At 42.4% G+C, this 19,596-nt stretch overlaps 1 protein-coding gene across 1 annotated transcript in view; it reads right to left on the reverse strand.

Moving 5' to 3' along the window:
• The window catches only part of DEPTOR (DEP domain containing MTOR interacting protein), a 75,868-nt gene that overhangs the window by 18,527 nt on the left and 37,745 nt on the right, over positions 1–19,596 (reverse strand). The window contains exons 6-9 of the mRNA XM_082046577.1: positions 8,222–8,407; positions 7,458–7,592; positions 4,232–4,302; positions 3,456–3,560 (exon numbers count right to left, since the gene is read on the reverse strand). Coding sequence (XP_081902703.1) covers positions 3,456–3,560; positions 4,232–4,302; positions 7,458–7,592; positions 8,222–8,407 — 497 coding nt within the window. The remainder of the gene's footprint in view (positions 1–3,455; positions 3,561–4,231; positions 4,303–7,457; positions 7,593–8,221; positions 8,408–19,596) is intronic.

Below are 19,596 nucleotides of genomic sequence, written 5' to 3' on the forward strand. Positions count from 1 at the left end.
CAACACTGTCACAGGCAACTGCCCTTCAACAAACCAGCTCTTAAAATACTTCAGTAAAGCAAATTGACAAGATATTTATTAAACTGTTTGCTCAGCTTCATACTTGAAACCTCAGACTGTAAACGGTAATCCTATTTACCACCCCAGAAGAGGTATCAAGGCAGCCAAAAAGCAGACCATGCTGCTAGTGATTTTCTCAGAATTGTCTGAAAATTCCCCCAGAAAAAGATGTCACATCTAAGGAGAGGGCGAGCGCTGCCAGGCAGAGGTGCCCATGTGTGATGGGGACCTGTACAGCCCAGCCACCCAGCGCCGTGCCCACCCCACAGCCTCTGCGTGTGGTCAGAGCTTCATCCCATTGAGATTTCTACTCGAACTCCCAGTTCACAGCACTTTGGAGCAGGCCAGGAACCCAGCCAAGGTCAAACTGAAAGCAAGCAACCACAAAGCCCATCAGGTAGGTTGAGCCTGTAATGTTTACTGCTTTATATAATACACAGTAGAGTTTTAGTGCACGAACTGAGGTCCTACAATGAGATTGTAGGCAACAGTCCTCTCTCAACAACTTGTCCAGTGTAATGCAAAGACAGGAATATAGCGCTCTCCAAGAGAGAGATATGCAAAATCACAAGCTTTACAAATCAAAACACTTCCAAAAACGATTACAGTGGATACATCTCCTTAGGAGGAAAAGCCCTGCTGCTACTGCCAAGAACTTTTCTAGAAACTGCAACACCAAGTCTTGGCTCTTCTTCAAATTCTTGCCCTTTTCATCATAGCCAACTTTCCTTGTTAGCGCTTCTTTGGTGTAGCGCTCAGAGCAACACTGGCTGACAAATGCCTCTTGCACCAGCCCACCAGAAGCTACTGGGCCCAACAGTCTATTTTCAAAGTGCCGCTCCTGTAGCCTCCACACAGGGGAAGGTTTGTTTTCAAGAAGCTGTCATCTAAAGCCTGTTGTACGATTCCTTTAAGTTTGCCAGATTGAAGAGTTCTGTAAACAGATGGATTAAGTGGCATAGATTTTTTTTAAATTTCAAATACTGCACTAAAATGTACATACCTATTGCCATGGGAACACCTCAGCAAAACCCCTTGTTTTTAAAGAAAACTAGCATTTCTTCACCTGGGGCTAAAGGTACTCAGTGTTTCTGAACACAGGGCGCAAATTTTCCCTGCGTCTAAGCAGGGACTTATATACAGCTATAGTGTTTTATGTGCAATTCTGCTGTGAAAGTGATTTTATATAAAGATAGCACCTTTGAAAATAATCAGATGTTTCTTTTCTGCAAATCCAAGGCAAGATATCCCAGTTTTGCTGTCTAAAAGACTATTTGCTTCCCTCAGGATGGCAGATTATTTTACATGCTTACGTCTTGAATGGTTCAGGTCAACAACTGTAACCCCATCAGAGTACATAAGTGCATGGAGAGCATGAATGGAAGACAGGAGAACAGAACTTGGTACATAAAACTAGTTTCAGAGGTGAAATATGAAAGAACCCAGCTTAACTGAAACATCCCAGTGTGTAGTCACAGGGCTGTCAGCATGAAACCAAAAGTAAAAAGAAACCAAAGCCCCACAATATTCAGCTTAAAGCTGCTGAGTGCAGAAGTGAAATCTTTAAGATTATATAATACATATGACACTACAGTGTTATTTTTACAAGTCAGGATTCAGAATAGATCTACTTTATTGCTAGCTGCTATACTCAGAGAGTAAAAGATACTGTAAAGTACTAAACTCCTAAGTTCAGGATCTAGAACATATACATGAAAAAACTCATTATTTTTATTAAGTCCTTTAAATTTTAGGCAGGATTACTATTTGAAACTGATACTCTTCAGATAAAAATAGTAACTGTACATTATACTTAGGTATTAAATAAAACATATAAAAAATTCCAGCTGCCTTAGGTTTCAAGCCGCTTGCCAGCAGGATGTGTCAGGGTACTGCCTGCATGCACCAACAGGCTCCCCCCGCCCAGAGCTTTGCCTGCCCATACTTAGAAAAAGTAAATGTTTCAAAGACAGTACATTCTTATAAGTTTCATGAAAAAAACCCAGCAGATGGAGAGGAGAACCCCCTGTAGTGCATTTGGTAAGGAGGGTGCCATGGCGTGTCTGGCATCGTGCGATGGTGGGTGTGAATATATGGGAGAGAGGCAGCTGGGGTGAGTGTGATGGGAAAGGGAGACGAACTAGAAGGCAGGACAAAATTTGTGGCAAACTGGGTTGCATGTGGAATACATCTGAAACCTTTATCTGTGTCTTTACCATACAATAAAAAGTGACATAAGCTGCTAATTTAATCTTTGTGTCTGGCCCAGCCTGGACACTGGAGTAGCTGTAGCAGCTAGTTTCCCTTTCTTGCTTTTATCTGTACTTGACATAATCATAGACTCATAGAATCAAATAATAGTTTGGGTTGGAAGGGACCTTCAAAGATCATCCAGTCCAACCCCCTGCAATGAGCAGGGACATCTTCAACCACATCAGGTTGCTCAAAGCCCCGTCCAGCCTGGCCTTGAATGTCTCCAGGGATGGGGCATCCACCACCTTTCTGGGCAACCTGGGCCAGTGCTTCACCACCCTCACTTCAAAAAATTTCTTCTTCATGTCTAACGTGAATCTCCCCTCTATTTTTAAAACCATTACCCCTTGTCCTACTGTAACAGCCCCTGCTGAAAAGTCTGTCCCCGTCTTTCTTATAGGCCCCTTTAAGTACTGAAAGGATGCTCTGCTTTTATTTTTCCCACTGTACAGGACAGTGATTAATTCACAGATATATGCAGGATGTGATCCAAACATGAAGGTAAATCAATGGGCCCTGCATTAGCAGCACAAAAGCCTTCACATGGAATTTCTATTTATTTATTCTCAAATCATGTATGAAACTATTTCAACTCTTTATGAAATATGAAAGTATCACACACTGTTCTTTCCAAAATGTCTTGTCTTAACTGCTGTGAACAACAGGTTATGCTAGCTTCACTTTTGATAGGTATGTCTGGCTTTGCCTCTTCCTATACAGGCACAAGTCCAGAAGCTGTATACCAGCAACTGCAGAAATTGGAAAGAGTGAAGCTAAAATTGTGCAGTGCTGGAAAAAGGTGAAAATAACAAAATCAAACCAAACCAATCAACCAAAACAAAATAAATAACACACCATAACCCACCAACCAACAAAAAAAGGGAAAAGATCAAGAAAGCAACTTGGAAAGGATAAACATGTTCATGTGAAAAAGGGATCCAAAGAATCTTAAGAACAGAAGAAAATAAACATGAGTGGCACAAAAGGCAGCAGAACTCATTGTGCACCAGCACCTGAAACTGAGACAAAGATACTCAATCCTGGAAACAAAAGCACTGCTCACTCCTCAAGTACAGGCAGCCCAAGACCTTCACAGAGCAGCAGAAATACCCCCAGTAAATAATCCCGTTTAGAAAACCCACCTTCATCCCCGCCGCAGCTGCCGGCCCGCTGGGGTCCACAGCCTGGATGTGGCAGGGTTTGCTCCCCCGCACCACGAAGCCCCAGCCCACCGCGTCACCGACGATCTGGGAAGAGAACGGAAGGACATGATCACCTTCAACCAGCTCCATGACATTTAAGGGGGCACCATCTAAGTGGTTCAAGACATAATTTCAGCATCTCTGTACTTCTAACATAGTAAAGGACATTGTGTATGGACAGGCTGCTCTGTCACTCATGGGAAAGGCTCTACCCAAATGATTTCTCTTGCTTTTAATGATTTTTTTGTTGACCTAGAAGGCTGTAGAAAAATGATGCTTCCAATGCTAGGTTTAAAAATAGCTTTCTCTAATAGTGAATATGAATCAAAATTTATGTCACATCATAGTCCAGAAAGACCTGAGTATAAAACTTCAGTTTGAGTAGGAAATCCACTCCTGCAGAGCAAGTACTACCAGGAGCACAAAGTCTAGATGAGTTCGCATAATACAAATGTTATTTGCTTTATGTAATTTTACAGTCCACTTAAGTCAGCAGTACTACATTGGCAGAAAGACAGGAAAAACAAGTGCAGAAGCAGATCTGAAATGTGTGGAAGCGCTGATAACAGAGTCTGGGATTTTAAAGCACAAATCTTAGCAAATGCAAATAAGCTCTAATTATCCCATCAGAAAATGTCTGTTTGGATTACCTTATGCATACAACATGCAGAAAATAAATAATAAATGAATAAATAAATAAAATACTGGAGACATACCGTAAAAGTTTTTCTTACATATGGGGCTCCAGGCATCAAGAGCTCATCTGCAGTCACAGGTCTCTTTAACACTGTAGAGGTACGTAAATGAATGTTCAATATAAATATTCCTCTAGACTTTCTCCTCATAAATAAGATACAGCATTGGGATACAACAACTTTTTGGTCCCACTTCCCACACACTCTCTCAGTTCTTGCAGACTTGCTTGAAAGTAGTAAAAGAGCCAAGGAAAAAACAGTAAAATAACTGTACAAATTATGAGATCTTTGGGAAACAGGAGCATTTAACCCACAGACTCTGTTGTCTGCAATCAAGAACCACTAAACACTGTTAACTACCATCAGAACTGGCTGTTCCTGTGTCCAGTGTTGAAACAAGTGACCAACCTTCCTGGCATGGGGCAGCTCACTCTGTGCATGTTGGGTGCTCTCTGCTATTTCATATATTGGCTTCGAATCACAGAATTAAGTAATAAGAAAATACTCCTTGAGTCAGGAATTATCCCAACAAAGTCATTTCTGCAACTGTAGGCACAGACACCTAACCCCATCCTACCCAGGGACAGCCTAGGTAACCTAGCGCTGGCTGGGATTTTACATGAAAGGAAATAATGGGGAGCTTCTGCAGGTGATTCCTCATGGCCTTGATCTGTAATGGAGTAATTTTCCCCTGAACAAAGTAAACGTAAAGTTCTGCCAAACCAAATCGATAACATTCTGCATACCAGTTTTTATCTGTCTATAAATGCTTCACAAGCTGGAGGACAATGGGATAATATGCTGCTCACCATAGTTGCCTCCTTCACCTCTAAAATTACAGCTTTCTTTTAGCGATAAATAATTTTGATGATATCTGCCTTTTCAGGCAGAGGTGGAAGACAAAATTTCCCACAGATGGTACTTGAAGACATTCATGAATTTCTTAATGACATTCATGGGAGCAGGGAGAATTCTAGCATACAAACAAATATGTATTTTTTTTACTTTCCCAAGAATTTTGACAAACTGTCATTTAGCCAGTGTTACACTTTGCAAAGCATGCCTGGCCAACGTAAAAAACCTGAATGATTTTGCTCATTTGACAAACCAGTATCAGGTAAATCATCCACACAGGACTCCCTTGTGTGCCTCCCTTCATTATACCTCCAGATTTTTTTGTTGTTGTTTGATGACTGTTTTTTCTACATGACTGGTTAAGTCATGACCTGTGTTTTTTTTAAGTGTTCGCCTGCAACAGAACTCATCTGACAATAAATATACCTCTGCCTTGTGTTTATTAGCACACAGTTCAGCGACAAGCTCTGGGTCTGGATAGCAGGAAACTATTTGTGAAAAAAATCACTTTATAGTCCAGCAGAGGATTAAGAATTCCTCTGTAACATTCACATCTGAGAGCCTTATGTTGACCTAAGCGAGATGACGTGTAGATCTGTACTTGTGTTATGGGAGAAATTACCCTACATTGCTCATAATTTTATAATTCTTAAAAACAAGTCTGTTTATAAACCTATTGCTGTCTTCTTTCAAATATAAGTCTGTTAAACCTATTCCGAGTTTGAAAAGTAGTGCTAAGGGAGTATATATTTTAAAAAATAAAGAATCTATGCAAGGGCAACATCAGCTGTCCTTTTTCGTCCAGTGTTGTATAATCAGCTGCATTAAAATAAACTTGTTCTCACTACTCATGCGTTGACACTTCATATATAATCAGAACCATAAGTGAATGGAATGGTTGGCATGCTTCAGATAGCACACACATTTATGGACAGCACTTGAATGCTGCTTTATCTATCCCAGAAAATTTTCCAGGATGTACTTATGACGTACTGGGTCCAAAGAGCTCACCATATGAAATCTGTCGGAGCATTTCTGGGAAGAATACCTGAGAGATACCCCGCCAAATCATGGCATTCCTCATATAGGAGCAAACACACTGCATATAGGGGTAAATGCATCGGAAGGCGGTGCCGAAAGCCCAAGAGCAGTGTAGTCCAAGGACAGAATGGCCACCAGCACTGAGGGCATCCCCCCAGATGGTCAGCACGTTTGGTGTACGGGGTTATGGCTTCTGCAACCAGTACACTGAGTCCTGCAAATTAATTTAGAGCCTCATACTGAATTCTCAGCAGAGCCTAAGAAGGGAGAAGGAAATGTGCCAAATGGAGGAGAGAGGGAGAGAGGGAGGTAGAGAGGGAGGGAGGAAGGGAAGAAGGAAGCAAGGAAGGAAGGAAGGAAGGAAGGATCTCCATAACTATGCCTTTCTTTCTGATGGCCACTCTGCACAGCAGGAATGAAACACACTTCAGCTCACTCATCTCCAGAGTAAATCATCAGTGTTTTGAACAGGATTCCTTCAGTGCTCGAGGCACTCTCTAGTAATCATTTCAAATGCCAGCATCCCTTTGAAAGCAAAGCTTACACATCCCCACTGCAGCCTTCCTCCGCTGCACAACACTCCCCACACTGTTGGCAGAGACCCGGTAAATTTGAAAGGGCAGTAGAGACTCTGCTTTGAAATTCAGGGCTGTTTCTGAAGAAAATGGAGAGGCTGAAACAATATCTATCCTCATCTCTTTTCCCATTCCCAGATCTACAGTAAGAAACAATTTTAAGTGAACTGTGGAAGAATGGGTGTGTTTAACCTTCCGGCATGGGATAGGAAATCCTTTCAAAAGGAAAATAAACTTCAACACTACTTTTACCTTCCTAAACAGACCCATGTAAGACCTAAACAAATGAAAATGCTGAAATGGTCCCAGACAGGCTGAAACAGTGCTGCCTACTTTTTTTATAGGTTGCTGTTTTCTGACTTGTGCTATTTCACAGCAACTCAAGCAGCCACTGGATGGTTAAACTCTCTGACTTGCACGAAAGGAATGTCTCTAGGAGGAGATTTGAATAGGTTCAGAGCTTGGCAATGAAGAGGCAAATCTGGGTCTCTTGACTGCATGTCCTCCTAAGAGATAAACTGCAGCTCAAACCACAATTACAGGCTTGATGCAGAGATTATTGGAGGCAGACGTCTGGCTCGTGTTCAGCAGGACTTCAGGCTACAGGATGATAATCATCCCCTCTGGTCTACAAAACCTGTGACACTGTGAATTTTTAATCTCTCCCTGAAAAGATAAAACTTAGATGCAATACTAGGCGCTCTTCACATCGCCTTGTCCCCAAACAGCTGTCTGCACCCTGTCTTCTGTGCATCATAAGTGATGCTGGTGCTCACCAGATTTGGGGTTGCAGAGCACGGGGGGGCTGCTGCTGAGCGTGGGGCTGCTGCTGAAGTACCCGCTGCTGCCACAGCTGCTCATGCTGCTCCTCCGGACCGCTGACACAATCTTTATCTCCTTGGTGGGACTCACTAAAAACGGAGAGAAAATACAGAGAGAAAGGGAACCAGTATTAATTATTAAACCCATTACCCTGTTTCTTTAAAAAAGAGCAACAAGTCACACTCACTGACAACACTGGGAAGGGGTTAGTGTGTTGTACATAGTTAGAAGAGCCACCGCATGAGTATGATATACTCTTGTATACTGAGGCTAACACAATGGCTGAATTTCTCCCATTGCTGTGCCTTCTAGGAAGGAAATAATTTTTCCTGTTTTTCCTTCTACGCCCCATTTATTCTTTTGGTCCTTGCTGCACAGCAAATGCTGCAGGACCCCTTCCCCTCACTTCTATTCTTCTTGAAAACTCCAAGTAGAATACATAACTACTTACTTTGGGCTTGAGGGATTTTAACCAGTTCTGTTTGTTCACGGACGCTGATTTTTGATCAGCATCTGACATGCTATTGATATAGGTGCAAAACCACCCCAGGGAGCTAAAGATTTAGTAAATCAAGTGAACGGATAATCCTTATGAACAGGGATACACAATATCCTGCCCCGCTTTTTTCAGATAAGCACTGAAACCCCTTGGCTGAAAAATGATTGTTTAACATCCCATGGAGTCGCCTTACAGACAGCACTATAGTTGATGAGTCACCTGAGAGAAAACTGGTGTGTTTTCTGTTGTCATGGTTCTGCTTGCGCAGGCAAAATGGGCTGTCATGGCTTTCTGGCATCAAGCGAGATTTCTCAGTGAGGAGCTCCATTAATCGCCGTCGACGGCGGAAATTCATTCTGCACTGGTAGAGCAAATTGCTGTCCAGAAAATGGTGCTTGTTGGACACTGGAAAAAGAAATGGACAGAAAGTCTATGCCTGGTAGGACTGAAATCAGAGCATATATATCTGCAATGTGTGCACAGCACACCTTGGTGTAGGGAAGCAACACGTGGAGCTCTCCCCTCCCCTTTGCAGACGCAGAAAAAGGAGGAAAGTGATCAGCTTCACGCAGATACATTCAATATACATGCCTTTATAGCATCAATAACAAAGTACGAACTTTAATGGCCATTGCTGAGAGGAATCCTTCACACTATCTTGATTAATGACAAGCCCTTCTTATTGTCAAGTGGAAATGGAAGTACTTTATCTTTCCGTGACAGGTTGCATAATGGTCCATCTCGGCACATGCTCCCTCGGTGTGCTGCTTGGTGCTGCCGGTCACTACGGACCAGACTTAACTCCTTGCATTGAGTTTTTTGTAAATTCATCAGTCTGGGACAGCCCCTGAGAGCTCTCACTGACCAGCTCGTTCGGGGCTACGGGGCAGCAGAGAATCAAGACCTGTGTATTATTTCCTCTGTCTTGCTCACCACAGACACCGTGTCCCAGACACTTCCTGCAGGCCACTTCCTCCCTCTGCACGGATACGCAAGGTTTGGGAACAGGCACCCAGCCAAAATTCATTTCTTACGTAACAAACAGAAGTCTTAATTACAACCTGCTTTGACACTGAGGTTGCTGCTGTCAGAGCAAGAGTGCCGAGCCTACCCGCAGACTGCAGCTTCGTCGTAAAGTCTGCGCATTCGCTGCCACTGATGCTGTGTCTTAATAGAGATGAAAAATGCAGCAGTAAGATGGAGCTCTGTGCCAGGTCCCAAAAGTGCTCTGACTCCTTCTAGGCTTGATCACAGAAAGCCCTCTGGAGCACTCCCTGCATTAGGACTGCAGTATCTTAAACAGCTGCAGCAGACTTTTCTTTTTGGCTGTGTTTTCTCCATCTTCACCTAGCTGCCGTGATCACATTCCACAGAAATGATTTCCCACAGAAATTATTTCCATAAAGGACCTAGATCCTGCATTTACCTGGTTTATAAATTGCATTTCTCCCAATATCGAATCATAAGAACTGGTGGGTTATACATATTTATATTTAAAGTGTAAACAACAACACAGGTATGCACTCAGACATCAGCCAAGTCTTGTGTGTCATTTGGCCTCAACCTCCTATCACAGACACCATATTTCTCCCTTGCTCTTGGCTCTGCTTGGCCCATGAGGTCCAAAAGTAGCAGAGAACAAGGTGCTACACCAGGTCCAGAGCCTGGAGGCCTGCTGGCCCCTCTCCCTTTGTCCTCGACACCAACACATCTTTTCTTGCTCTCACTGCTTCTTGACACCTCTGTGTCTCTCAGATTGCTCTTCATGAGCCCCACAGAAGTACACCACACATATGACAGCCTTGCAAAAAAAGGCTGTATTTAGACATTAACTTCCAGCATGTCATTTGACACTTTTGAGCTGAAGGAATAGCCTCAAAAAGAAAGAAGTTCAGTCACCTTCTCCAGCAGCTGGTGGTCTCATGCCAGGGATGTCAAGGAAATTATCATCATCCAGACAATAAAGAAGAGGCCAGTCCTAGGCATCGTCCCCAGGGCACAGCCCTCCATATATTTACAGAAGCTGCCATATGGGGTCAGACCATAAAATCATCATATAAAGAAGCATGTCTCCTGCCTGCCTGGGCCACTGTCAGAGAGGGGACACTGTACAAATGGACCTTTTGCCTTTGGGACACAAGGAGCCATCAGGACACAGGAGCTTTCTGAACTGCACGTGCTGGTGCCCAAGCTGCCACGTACTGTCTGCCCAGAGTGCCGCAGCGTGGCGCAGGCCTCAAGGCATTTCTGAGAGTTCTGAAAAAAGGTAGAGCTCTGAAACTCTGTCTTTTTTTGTGAATAAAGCAGAAAGGTCATGCTAGTCAGTCAAACTGCCATGTTTCGAGTTCCATCTACCGAAAAGACCCCCATTACCTAGATTGCCCAGTTCTGTTGAAGAGTCGGTGCCACTTGACTTCACTCTGCTTCATTTTGGTGCTGAACCTGTTGTTTCCTCAAATCAGCCACATGCATCCTCCATGAGCAAAGTGGCTTTGTTAAGTGAAATTTAGCATTGCCAGGAATGGTACTGTGTTCTGACATGTTAAATATTGCAGACGCACACTGCTGCTGTGCTCATCATTCTAGACACATATATTATGCAATACTATTAAGCAATTCTTACTAACAATCACTATTTTTGAAGAATGGAAATAGAGGAGGAGAGATTTGGAGAGTTGCCTACATCCACAAAACAATTTGCTATCAGAGACAGAGTTAATATGTAGGTGTTCACAGCTACAAGTCTCATTTTCAGACCGCTGACACAATAAGTAAAAGTAGCAACATCTATGAATATCCTACCACACTATTAGAATAACATGACGCCAATACAGAAAACGTCCTTTTTTTTAATGACATCTTAAAGAGTTCCCTGAAACTCAGAAAGACAAGCCCTACTTATTCAGCACACTACTTGGATTCATAACTTCAAGTGAAAGAGGGCCCCACAAATACTCACTTGGAAGTACAATTACTGCTGCCAACCATTTGCAATATAAGAAATATCAATATGGTTTCTGATCCAAGTTAAATATTATGGCACTACAGCTTTTAATTAAACCTATTCTGTTCTGTTTGTGTCGTTAACTGAAGTGCTCTGACAGTCTTCGGGAATTATGATAATGAGAGATCAACACACTCTTCTGCTGCAGACATCATAAAGCACTCTGAAATTCTAGAATAATTATTGACCATGAAACTACATAATATAATCTTTTTTATGCCAAGATACTGATCGTATTTTAGAATAACAAGACTTGTTTTGACTGAAATATCATAACATTACATATTTACAATAGCAAAATTTAGGTCTTACATTAAAGTAATTAATCTCTGCTGTAACTATTTTAGTCCATGGAAGGGTGAATTTTTATACATAAATGAACACAAGTGGAAAAGATGAGACCAATGAGTATATGTTGTAGAATATTTATGTGTGATTTACACAACAAAGGGTTTGTAGCCAGAATATTTATGACAAGTAGTATTAGTACAGAATCTGGAGTGCTCACTGACTTTCATAGCTTAATTCCTTATTTCTAATGATAGTTCACATTTCATGCAAGAGTGTTAGAATAACAGTGTGCATGCAACTTTTTGTATATTCCTTGACTAAGAGATAATATTTACATACATTTAAGAAGAAGCTCAAAAAAATAAACAGGAGTAGTTAGCTCAAATTGCCTCCTTGTACATACATCATCAAATAAAATATCTTGCCAAAACTATTGGTGTGCTCCATGTTTGGGGTTTTTTTGTCTTTTTTGTTTTAATTATCAGCTTTCTGACATATTCATGACATGGGATGAAATGCCCATGCTGGGACTCTGCCTAAGGGTGAGTGTATCTGGAACGGTGTGGAAAACAGGGATTTCCAGACCAAGGACCTGAAGGAAGACGCTGAGGGGGAGGAGGCAGACACCAGTACAGGCTGCCCCTGAATTCCTCCTCGGATGTGGTGCCCAAATTACAGCGTTGACCAGGAGGAGCTGCGCATGTCCTCGTCCTTGGTAAATCACAACAGTGTGAATGCCGGACACAGAGCACGCACAGAAGGTTGTTTTTGTTATGTTTGGTACCTGCTGGGTGATAGGTATCAGCGCAGGCATGGGTGCTCAGCACAGCTGCTTTGACATCCTGTGTTTTGCTGCAATCAGCAGAAAAAAGTGGGAGTGAAAAACCTTTCCAGGCTGATTGCAGAATGCTGAGAGGACTGCACAGACTTGTGCAGGAGGGATTTCTTTAAAGGTAATTTAGAGGTTGTGACCTCGAGCCAATGTGGAGTGTTGACTCTGAGGCAGCAGCAGATAAACTTGTGGTGCCCAACAAGGCTCCTGCTCCAGTTAACTGTATTCTCATTTCCTAGATCTATTGCCTTCTAGTTATACCATCAGCTATAGGAAAACACACCTCTTTTTAAATAATGACCATTTAACTAGTAGAGCTAAATTATTTGTTCACTGTCTCATAGAGTTTCTATACTTCCTTGGCAAGTGTTTTAGCTAGTCATTTCCCATCTACATTACTGTTAAGAAGAGAAAAATCAGACATTATTTTGGCATTTCTCTGATTGGGAGCACTGATATTGCAGCTCTGGTGGTTCTTATGCTTAAGAGTTTCTGTCCAGATGCACAAAATATAAATTGAAGCATGCATGCAAATCTTTCAGCTTCTGATTCTGACATAAAATCCTGGGATCTGCACGGGGCTCAAACAGCCTTTTCTTCTTTTGGAAAGAGGCTGATCCACAGCAGAGACAGATAGAAATATTAGCTTTACATTGATTTCATAGAACGGAGGAGGCTGTAAAAAGTACAGAAGTCTATTTTAATAAATGGTGTGACTCATGCCTTAAAAATGAGGCCATTTTCATAACTGGCATTTCCCCCAAATCCCTCCTACCACTTCAGTTCCCCGTGATTTTTAGCGCTGATAATCTGTGTACATCTCCACCATGGTGATTAATGCTTTCTACCAGCTGAAAGCTGCAGTTCCCAGTAGGCCACATCCAGCGATGCTCTCCAGCTGCTCTGAAAGTCCTCAGAAACATGACGCTGTCACCAAGCGAGCCCGTGGCTGGAGAATGGCGGCTCCGAGTCGAGGGAGCGGTGGGAAAGAGATCAAAGTCCCCCGAGGAGCCGAAGGAGCAGCTTTTCTCAAGAGAGCAAAGGACATGCTGAAGTGTGCGCTTGTTTGTGTGAGCCTATGCTTGTGCTGGGGTTAAGAGTAAGAGGTAATAAAAGCATTAGCAGAGTATATGGAGTTTTCAGTGCTGATACGTCATGTCTTTCCTTGCTTAAAGACAAAAGCAGCACTGAACTCCTTCCAGCTGCGCACAACACATTTCTGAGCTTTTTGCTGTATGAGGCAGTGGCCCCAGTCTATTTGCAAGTATGCTATTTTTTTAATAAATTAGTTTCCTCTCTTAAAATGATGTTAAACCCAGTTTGAGGCTGCAGGAGATCATTCTGGACCTTCACAGAGTAGTTTGGAAGAGACTTCAAAGGTCATCCAGTCCAACCCGCTGCAATGAGCAGGGACATCTTCACCCAGATCAGGTTGCTCAGAGCCCCATCCAGCCTGGCCTTGAATGTCTCCAGGGATGGGGCATCTACCACCTCTCTGGGCAACTGGGCCGGTGTTTTACCACCCTTATTGTAAAACATTTCCTCTTCGTGTCTAGCCTGAATCTCTCCTCTTTTATTTTAAAACCATTACCGCTTGTCCCGTCCCGACAGGCCCTGCTGAAATGTCTGTCCCCATCCTTCTATAGGACCCTTTTAAGTACCGAAAGGCTGCAATAAGGTGTCCCTGAAGTCTTCTCCAGACTGAACAACCCCACCTCTCTCAGTCACCACTATTCATGGTTGCAATGGTCTGCACCTTCATACATCAAGTCACAGATGACCAGACCAGTTTTGACCTCTGAAGCGGCAGGACACTGCCCCAAAAGAACTGACGTCATACCAAAAACAAATGCAGGACAAGACACACACTGGGAGCAAGGGGAGGCTGCTGGTTTATCTAACGGAGGGCACGGCTCAATCTGCTCACATCAGCTCCCGAAACATGCCTGGGGGAAGGGTCTGGCTCCAGCCCCGTCTTCTTCTGCTTCCTCGCTCCCCTCTCCTAAGCAGAACCAGCGTTTAAAAGGGAAGGAAACAAATCAGTGCTATAAAATAACAGTTCCTTAAAAAATGCCTCTCTCCGTGGACAGCACACAGCTTGCTGAGCCCGTCCCCTCTGTGCCTCAGGCCTTTTGCCAGCTCAGTTCCAGTCCCTTGCCAGAGAAGCTGTGGAACTGTATGTGTCCACTTTGGCTTGCACCGAGCCCGTGAGCTTGGAAAACAGGGAGCAGCTGCTGAGAGCCACACAGCTCCTGAGCTTTCGGCTGGTCCTCACCCAGCCCACACTGCCCACCTCTGCCCCGCCACCCCAGCCCATCCACTCCTGCCTTGCACCAACGCACGTGTGGCCAGAGGAGAAAAAACGACACTTTATTCTGCATTGTACAATGTTTTTCCCACTCCTCTCAAAGCCTTCCTGTTTTTCTAAAGCTAATCTGGCATCTGCAAATGCATTTTCATAATGGCACCTATTCAGATTAGTTTCCTTTTACACATTGATGAATTCCACCTGCTTGGAGCTCCCTCAAGTCAAGGAAGAGAGACCACAGATGTTCAGCAAGCACAGGGCCTTGGGTCTTGGATTCCCTATGCCATATAAAAACAACGCCTGCATTTCCACCTTTTATGAATGTATATATGCTACGCAGACTGCAGATAAGCCCACCTGCAAATGTATTCAACCGGCATGTTAAATTCTTGGCAGTGAATCTGTACTAAATACTATTTTTTTTCTCATTTGGATTACAAGACATTTACTTTGAATGTACAATGGATCTAAGCTCGAACTGCTCTAGTTTCCACTGACCCTCTTGTATAAAACTTCAAGGCAGATCCTGGCCCTGAAATAAGAAATCCAAAGAGTTGTTCCAGCTCATCCTAGCTAAGGGCAAAGCCAGTAAGCACATCCAAAAGTACATCCTAGACCTGTAAGCAGGTCCAGAAAAAAACTGTGGTATAATTAGAGAACCGTGTCTCCTCAGCTGTTTCAGTGAACTGTGGTATATTCATGTAGTGCAAAAGAAGTCCAGACAACATTTATACTGCCTTTAAAGCATCAGGATTATGGTAGACAACTGTCAAAAGTTCACTGGGAACTGAAATACAGAGTATCCTGCTCTTATTGAAGTGGTATGTTCTGCTCAGTGCATTAACATTTTATTTCAGCTGCCTTAAAATAGGTATGCAGATAAGTGTTTCTATATACATTTCGTCTTTCCAGTAGGTTTGCCATCTATTCTCAGTGTATTTTCAAATACACGCGACTTACTCTAGCATGAAAAGTCAGTGTTGAATCACACGCGTTTCAGCAGTCTTTTCAGTTTGTGTATGAGGATTTATCGTCTTTAATTTAGCAAGTTTACAGAACACAGCCAACTGCTTTTCTTTGCTTCCAAATAAAGTATGGAAAGTACAGTCTGTGGCAAGGAAAGCAGAAGATGAAAAGGCCCATCTGGGTATCTTTTTTCTGTTGCAGCTGTTAAAAACTGAAACCCATTCTCTGTCAGAAAAATAGAATTTGGTAGTTAATATGAAAAGAAGTCTTCATATGTTATTTCCATAATGCATAGAGCGTGTGGCTCTTTCAAAATCCAAACCCATTACTGCTTTAGACAAAGACAACTCCAAGAAGAGCACAAAGAAAAGCCGACAGAATAGGAAGCTAGAAGATGATACAATTACATACAAGGTTCTTATTTTTTTACTTTCCTAACAGTGCAAAATCATGGAAAATATGCAAAGTGGTCTCCAGATTTAGCAGCAGCAGTGAAATTACTGTGGGTGAAGTTACTGTCCTGGCATATAGGAACTGCTGAGGAAGAAATGCCACACAAAAAAACAACTGAGTGTCTCTGCATGGCATCAGGGGGAACCGGGATTATAATGAAAACAAAGCTGTGTTGCAGGCCTGCAAAGGCTAACTGGAGGTTTGTGTCCTGCTGAGAGAAATCAAGGTACCATGTGTAAAAATGTAATGTTTTATAATTTTTAGCATTGAGTATACACAGGGAATGCTTGGGGATATCAAACAGCTCATGTGATCCAGGTGTTGGATCAACTAGAAAAAATATATTAAAAAACTATGTGTCAATTTTGGAGGAGAAAGCTTATGACTATTTAAGGCAAGGATTTATGGGATGGTTCAATGGCACTTATAAAATGCTATGTGCGGTTGATATTTCCAAGGAAAGGGGTTCCAAAGAGAAGTCTCAAATTAAGGAAGAAGTATATTTCACATCTATGACAAGTCTTCACTTACAAAGTAAGAAATGTCAGTGAAACATAAGCAATTGGTCACCTAAAGAAAATGTAACAACACATACATTGCAGAAATTTTAGATGAGAGAGGGAAAGCTTTTCAACAAAATCACATGAAATAATACTTTGTTAGATATTTAATTTGCTTCCACAATTATAACAAACTTTCAACTGCATCATGTACCTGGATGCTTAAAATCAAATGCACTGATCTTCTTGTTAAAGGGAATTTTGCTGTATAAAGGAATAGGGAAAATTAGATATAGGATTTAAGAGCTTTCTGCAGAGACAGAGACAGCATGTGTCAATATTTACTGTTCTCACTAAGTCACTACAAAATGTTTGTTCATCTCTGAAAGCAATTTGCACAGTGGAGTTGTGCTGATAAAAGATTACCTCTGGAGAGGCGGTGAATACCCGTATCTGTGCCAAGCCAAGAGAACACGGCTGCGCCTTGAACGCACCCGGTCTGGCCAAGTGTGATTAACTCAGTTAAACTTTTCAAAACTTGAAGGTATTGCAATTGTGGAGGCAGGGGGAGAAGACACTTGTATCATGCCTGTGACATCTTAGCACACATTTACTGTGATTGCTGTCACAGACAAATGGCAAATATTCATCTTGCAAGGTGCAGGTACTCTCCTAAGAAGGCACAGGTTCTCTTAACACTATTAAGCAGATTCTAAACCAGAAAGTATTCATCACTTGAGACTCCAGACCTTAAAGCTTTCTGCAAGGCAGGCAGAGGTTTCTCCATTGCCCCAGCTTCTGTACCCAACGAGTCCTTGGAGGAGGACGCAGGACTCAGCCTGCCGTGCCAGCGCTGCTCTGCTGCTGGGGCTGCAGGTGCAGGGTAAGTGCTGCAGCAAGTGCCATAACCAAGTGGAAGCCAAAAAATGATGCCAGAAAGAGCTCTGTGGATACCCTCTTTCCTCCTTGTACTTCTCAGTATCTCTGTTGTCCAGACAGAGCAAGGGCTGTGACTGTGTGTGGATGTTCATACTCTCCTCTGCCTGTCCTTCGCCCATCCTTGCTTTGGTCTGATCTGGAGCTGGCAGAAAACTTCCTTCTTCTCTTTCTGCATGTCAGTTTTGGCCACAGTAGGTAATCTGTCTCACCATTTCCATATGAAGAAGAACCAGGAAAGATCCAGCCGCCTGGAGGAAAGTCTTTTCTCTTAGTATTGCAAAGCTCTACATATGTCACCAAGCTAAAAACGGGCTTTTCTACAGCTGAGAAATGTGTTCTGTGGGCCTTTTGTCCCTGCCCTTATTGGATATGCATCACTGTGTCTATAATTCTCTGCACAATCTTTATTCCTGTATTCTGGCAAAGACCATCAGTGTTCACAAATGTAGCATAACTACTGGCAATTTACACTGCCAACACAAGCCTTCAAGAAATGTAGTGTATAATACTCTGCTACTTATAATTTTGTATTCCATAGTACCTGGGGGTACCAGTCCATAGGAAAGGACATCTGGCTCCTATTTGTGAAAATGGTGGTTTGTGGGTTACAATTTGTATGTGCCAATGGGATTTTGGAAAGAAGTAATACAACACTTAAGCATGTTTCATCATTTTCATGTATGGCAGGGGAAATATGTGATCTCCAAAGAGATCAGGAAGATTATTTTTAAATGGGAACATTTGATGTTTTTACAGTATTTATACAATTCCTCTTAAACCACTGTTTTCCTTTTTAAAATTAGCATCAGTGTTTGTTTCCTGTGTGAAACGTGGTTTGTGTCCAACCAATTAAAGTGAAGATAAATGTGACAGGAAGCTGTTTTGCATACAGTACCTCAGCTGCAGAATAGAGCTTCTCCAAGTAATTGAAACAAAAGTCAGTATCAGTAAAATAAATTGTGCAATTCAGTTGTGGCTGGAAAATTACTTCTAAGATTGGCAACTCGATGCAACTATTTCTATTACTTTCCATTGCATTAGGCAAAATAATAAATAGAAGAGTAGGGCAAGCTTTATTTTATTCCATATTGTGGCTATCAAACAATACCTTTAGCTAAAGATTGCCTTTAGGGCAGGAAAATGTTTTATTCGCTACTCCTGCACAGTCTTTCTGCTGGTTCTGCCAACAAGGATGTCAATTAATGTCAAGTAACATTTTGGTACTGTTGGTGAGGTACAAAACAAAGGGAGCATAGTACAATGAAACGAATTTACTGTACTAAGAGACAGAAAAATACAATGGTGGGAGTTTTTTGGTAACTGGATGTAGCATTCAGTGAGACGGAGGAGGTGGAAGAGAAAACCACTCCTGCCATTTTACAGTTTATATTCCCAGTTCTGTACTGGGAGTTCTCATTTTGAGCTCCCTTCTTAGAGGAAGCCAGCATTACATAAACCTTCAAAACACACAGATGATGCCCACTTGCTGAGATGAACCCCACACCAGCTCTGTGTTAATTTTGCTAGTACTATCATCAATATTCCTAACTCTATCTAGACAAATTGCTTCTGTGAAATCCAGAAGAGAATGGAGCGTGCACAAAGCATGTCCACTCATAAAGATGAACCTCAAGAACATTATTTGGTTTCATTTTACTTCCAGCTTCCCCATCAAGCCAGTGTCACACTCCCCACTGAGTCACCTTTGCCCCAATAAAAGCTGTGCGAGGAAGATGTCGGTACCTCGCAGGGAGAAGGCCACTTCCTCAGCAATCAACTAAATCCCAGCACCACGTTTGTGGTCACTTCATGGGTTTCACTTCTCTTTTTAAGAGAGCACTTTGCATGTGCTCTTGACTGCTAGAAGAGGATGTGCAGGGGATAAATCTGCAAAACTGGCCAGGGCGATGCGTACAGGTGAGCAGGGCCAGTGTCACTCAGGAACATCCCCAGAAACCTGGCTTGATGGGGCAAAATTATCTCCCTGCCAAGGCGCAACCCTGAGCATTTGCCTTCATTAATGAAACAATGGTTGATCTGCAATAAAAGCCACATCCTGACTTTCTTAGGTCTGCAAGAACTTCAACAGCAAAGTAAATCCAGCTTTGCACCAAGAATTAAGTTCTGACTTTATTTCCTCTGAAAAAATGTCAATAGCAGCATAAATCTCAGTCCTGTCTTTTTTTTTTTTCTCCTTTTCTTTAAGGAAAGCTTACCTCATATATAATACACAGAAAATGCTTGGGTAAAAATAGGAATGAAATCATTGCTGCTGTAAAGAGGAGGGGTGGCATACCTTCC

The sequence above is a fragment of the Streptopelia decaocto genome (assembly GCF_964273445.1).
Source record: "Streptopelia decaocto genome assembly, chromosome: 2".
In the NCBI taxonomy this organism is placed as follows: Eukaryota; Metazoa; Chordata; class Aves; order Columbiformes; family Columbidae; genus Streptopelia; species Streptopelia decaocto.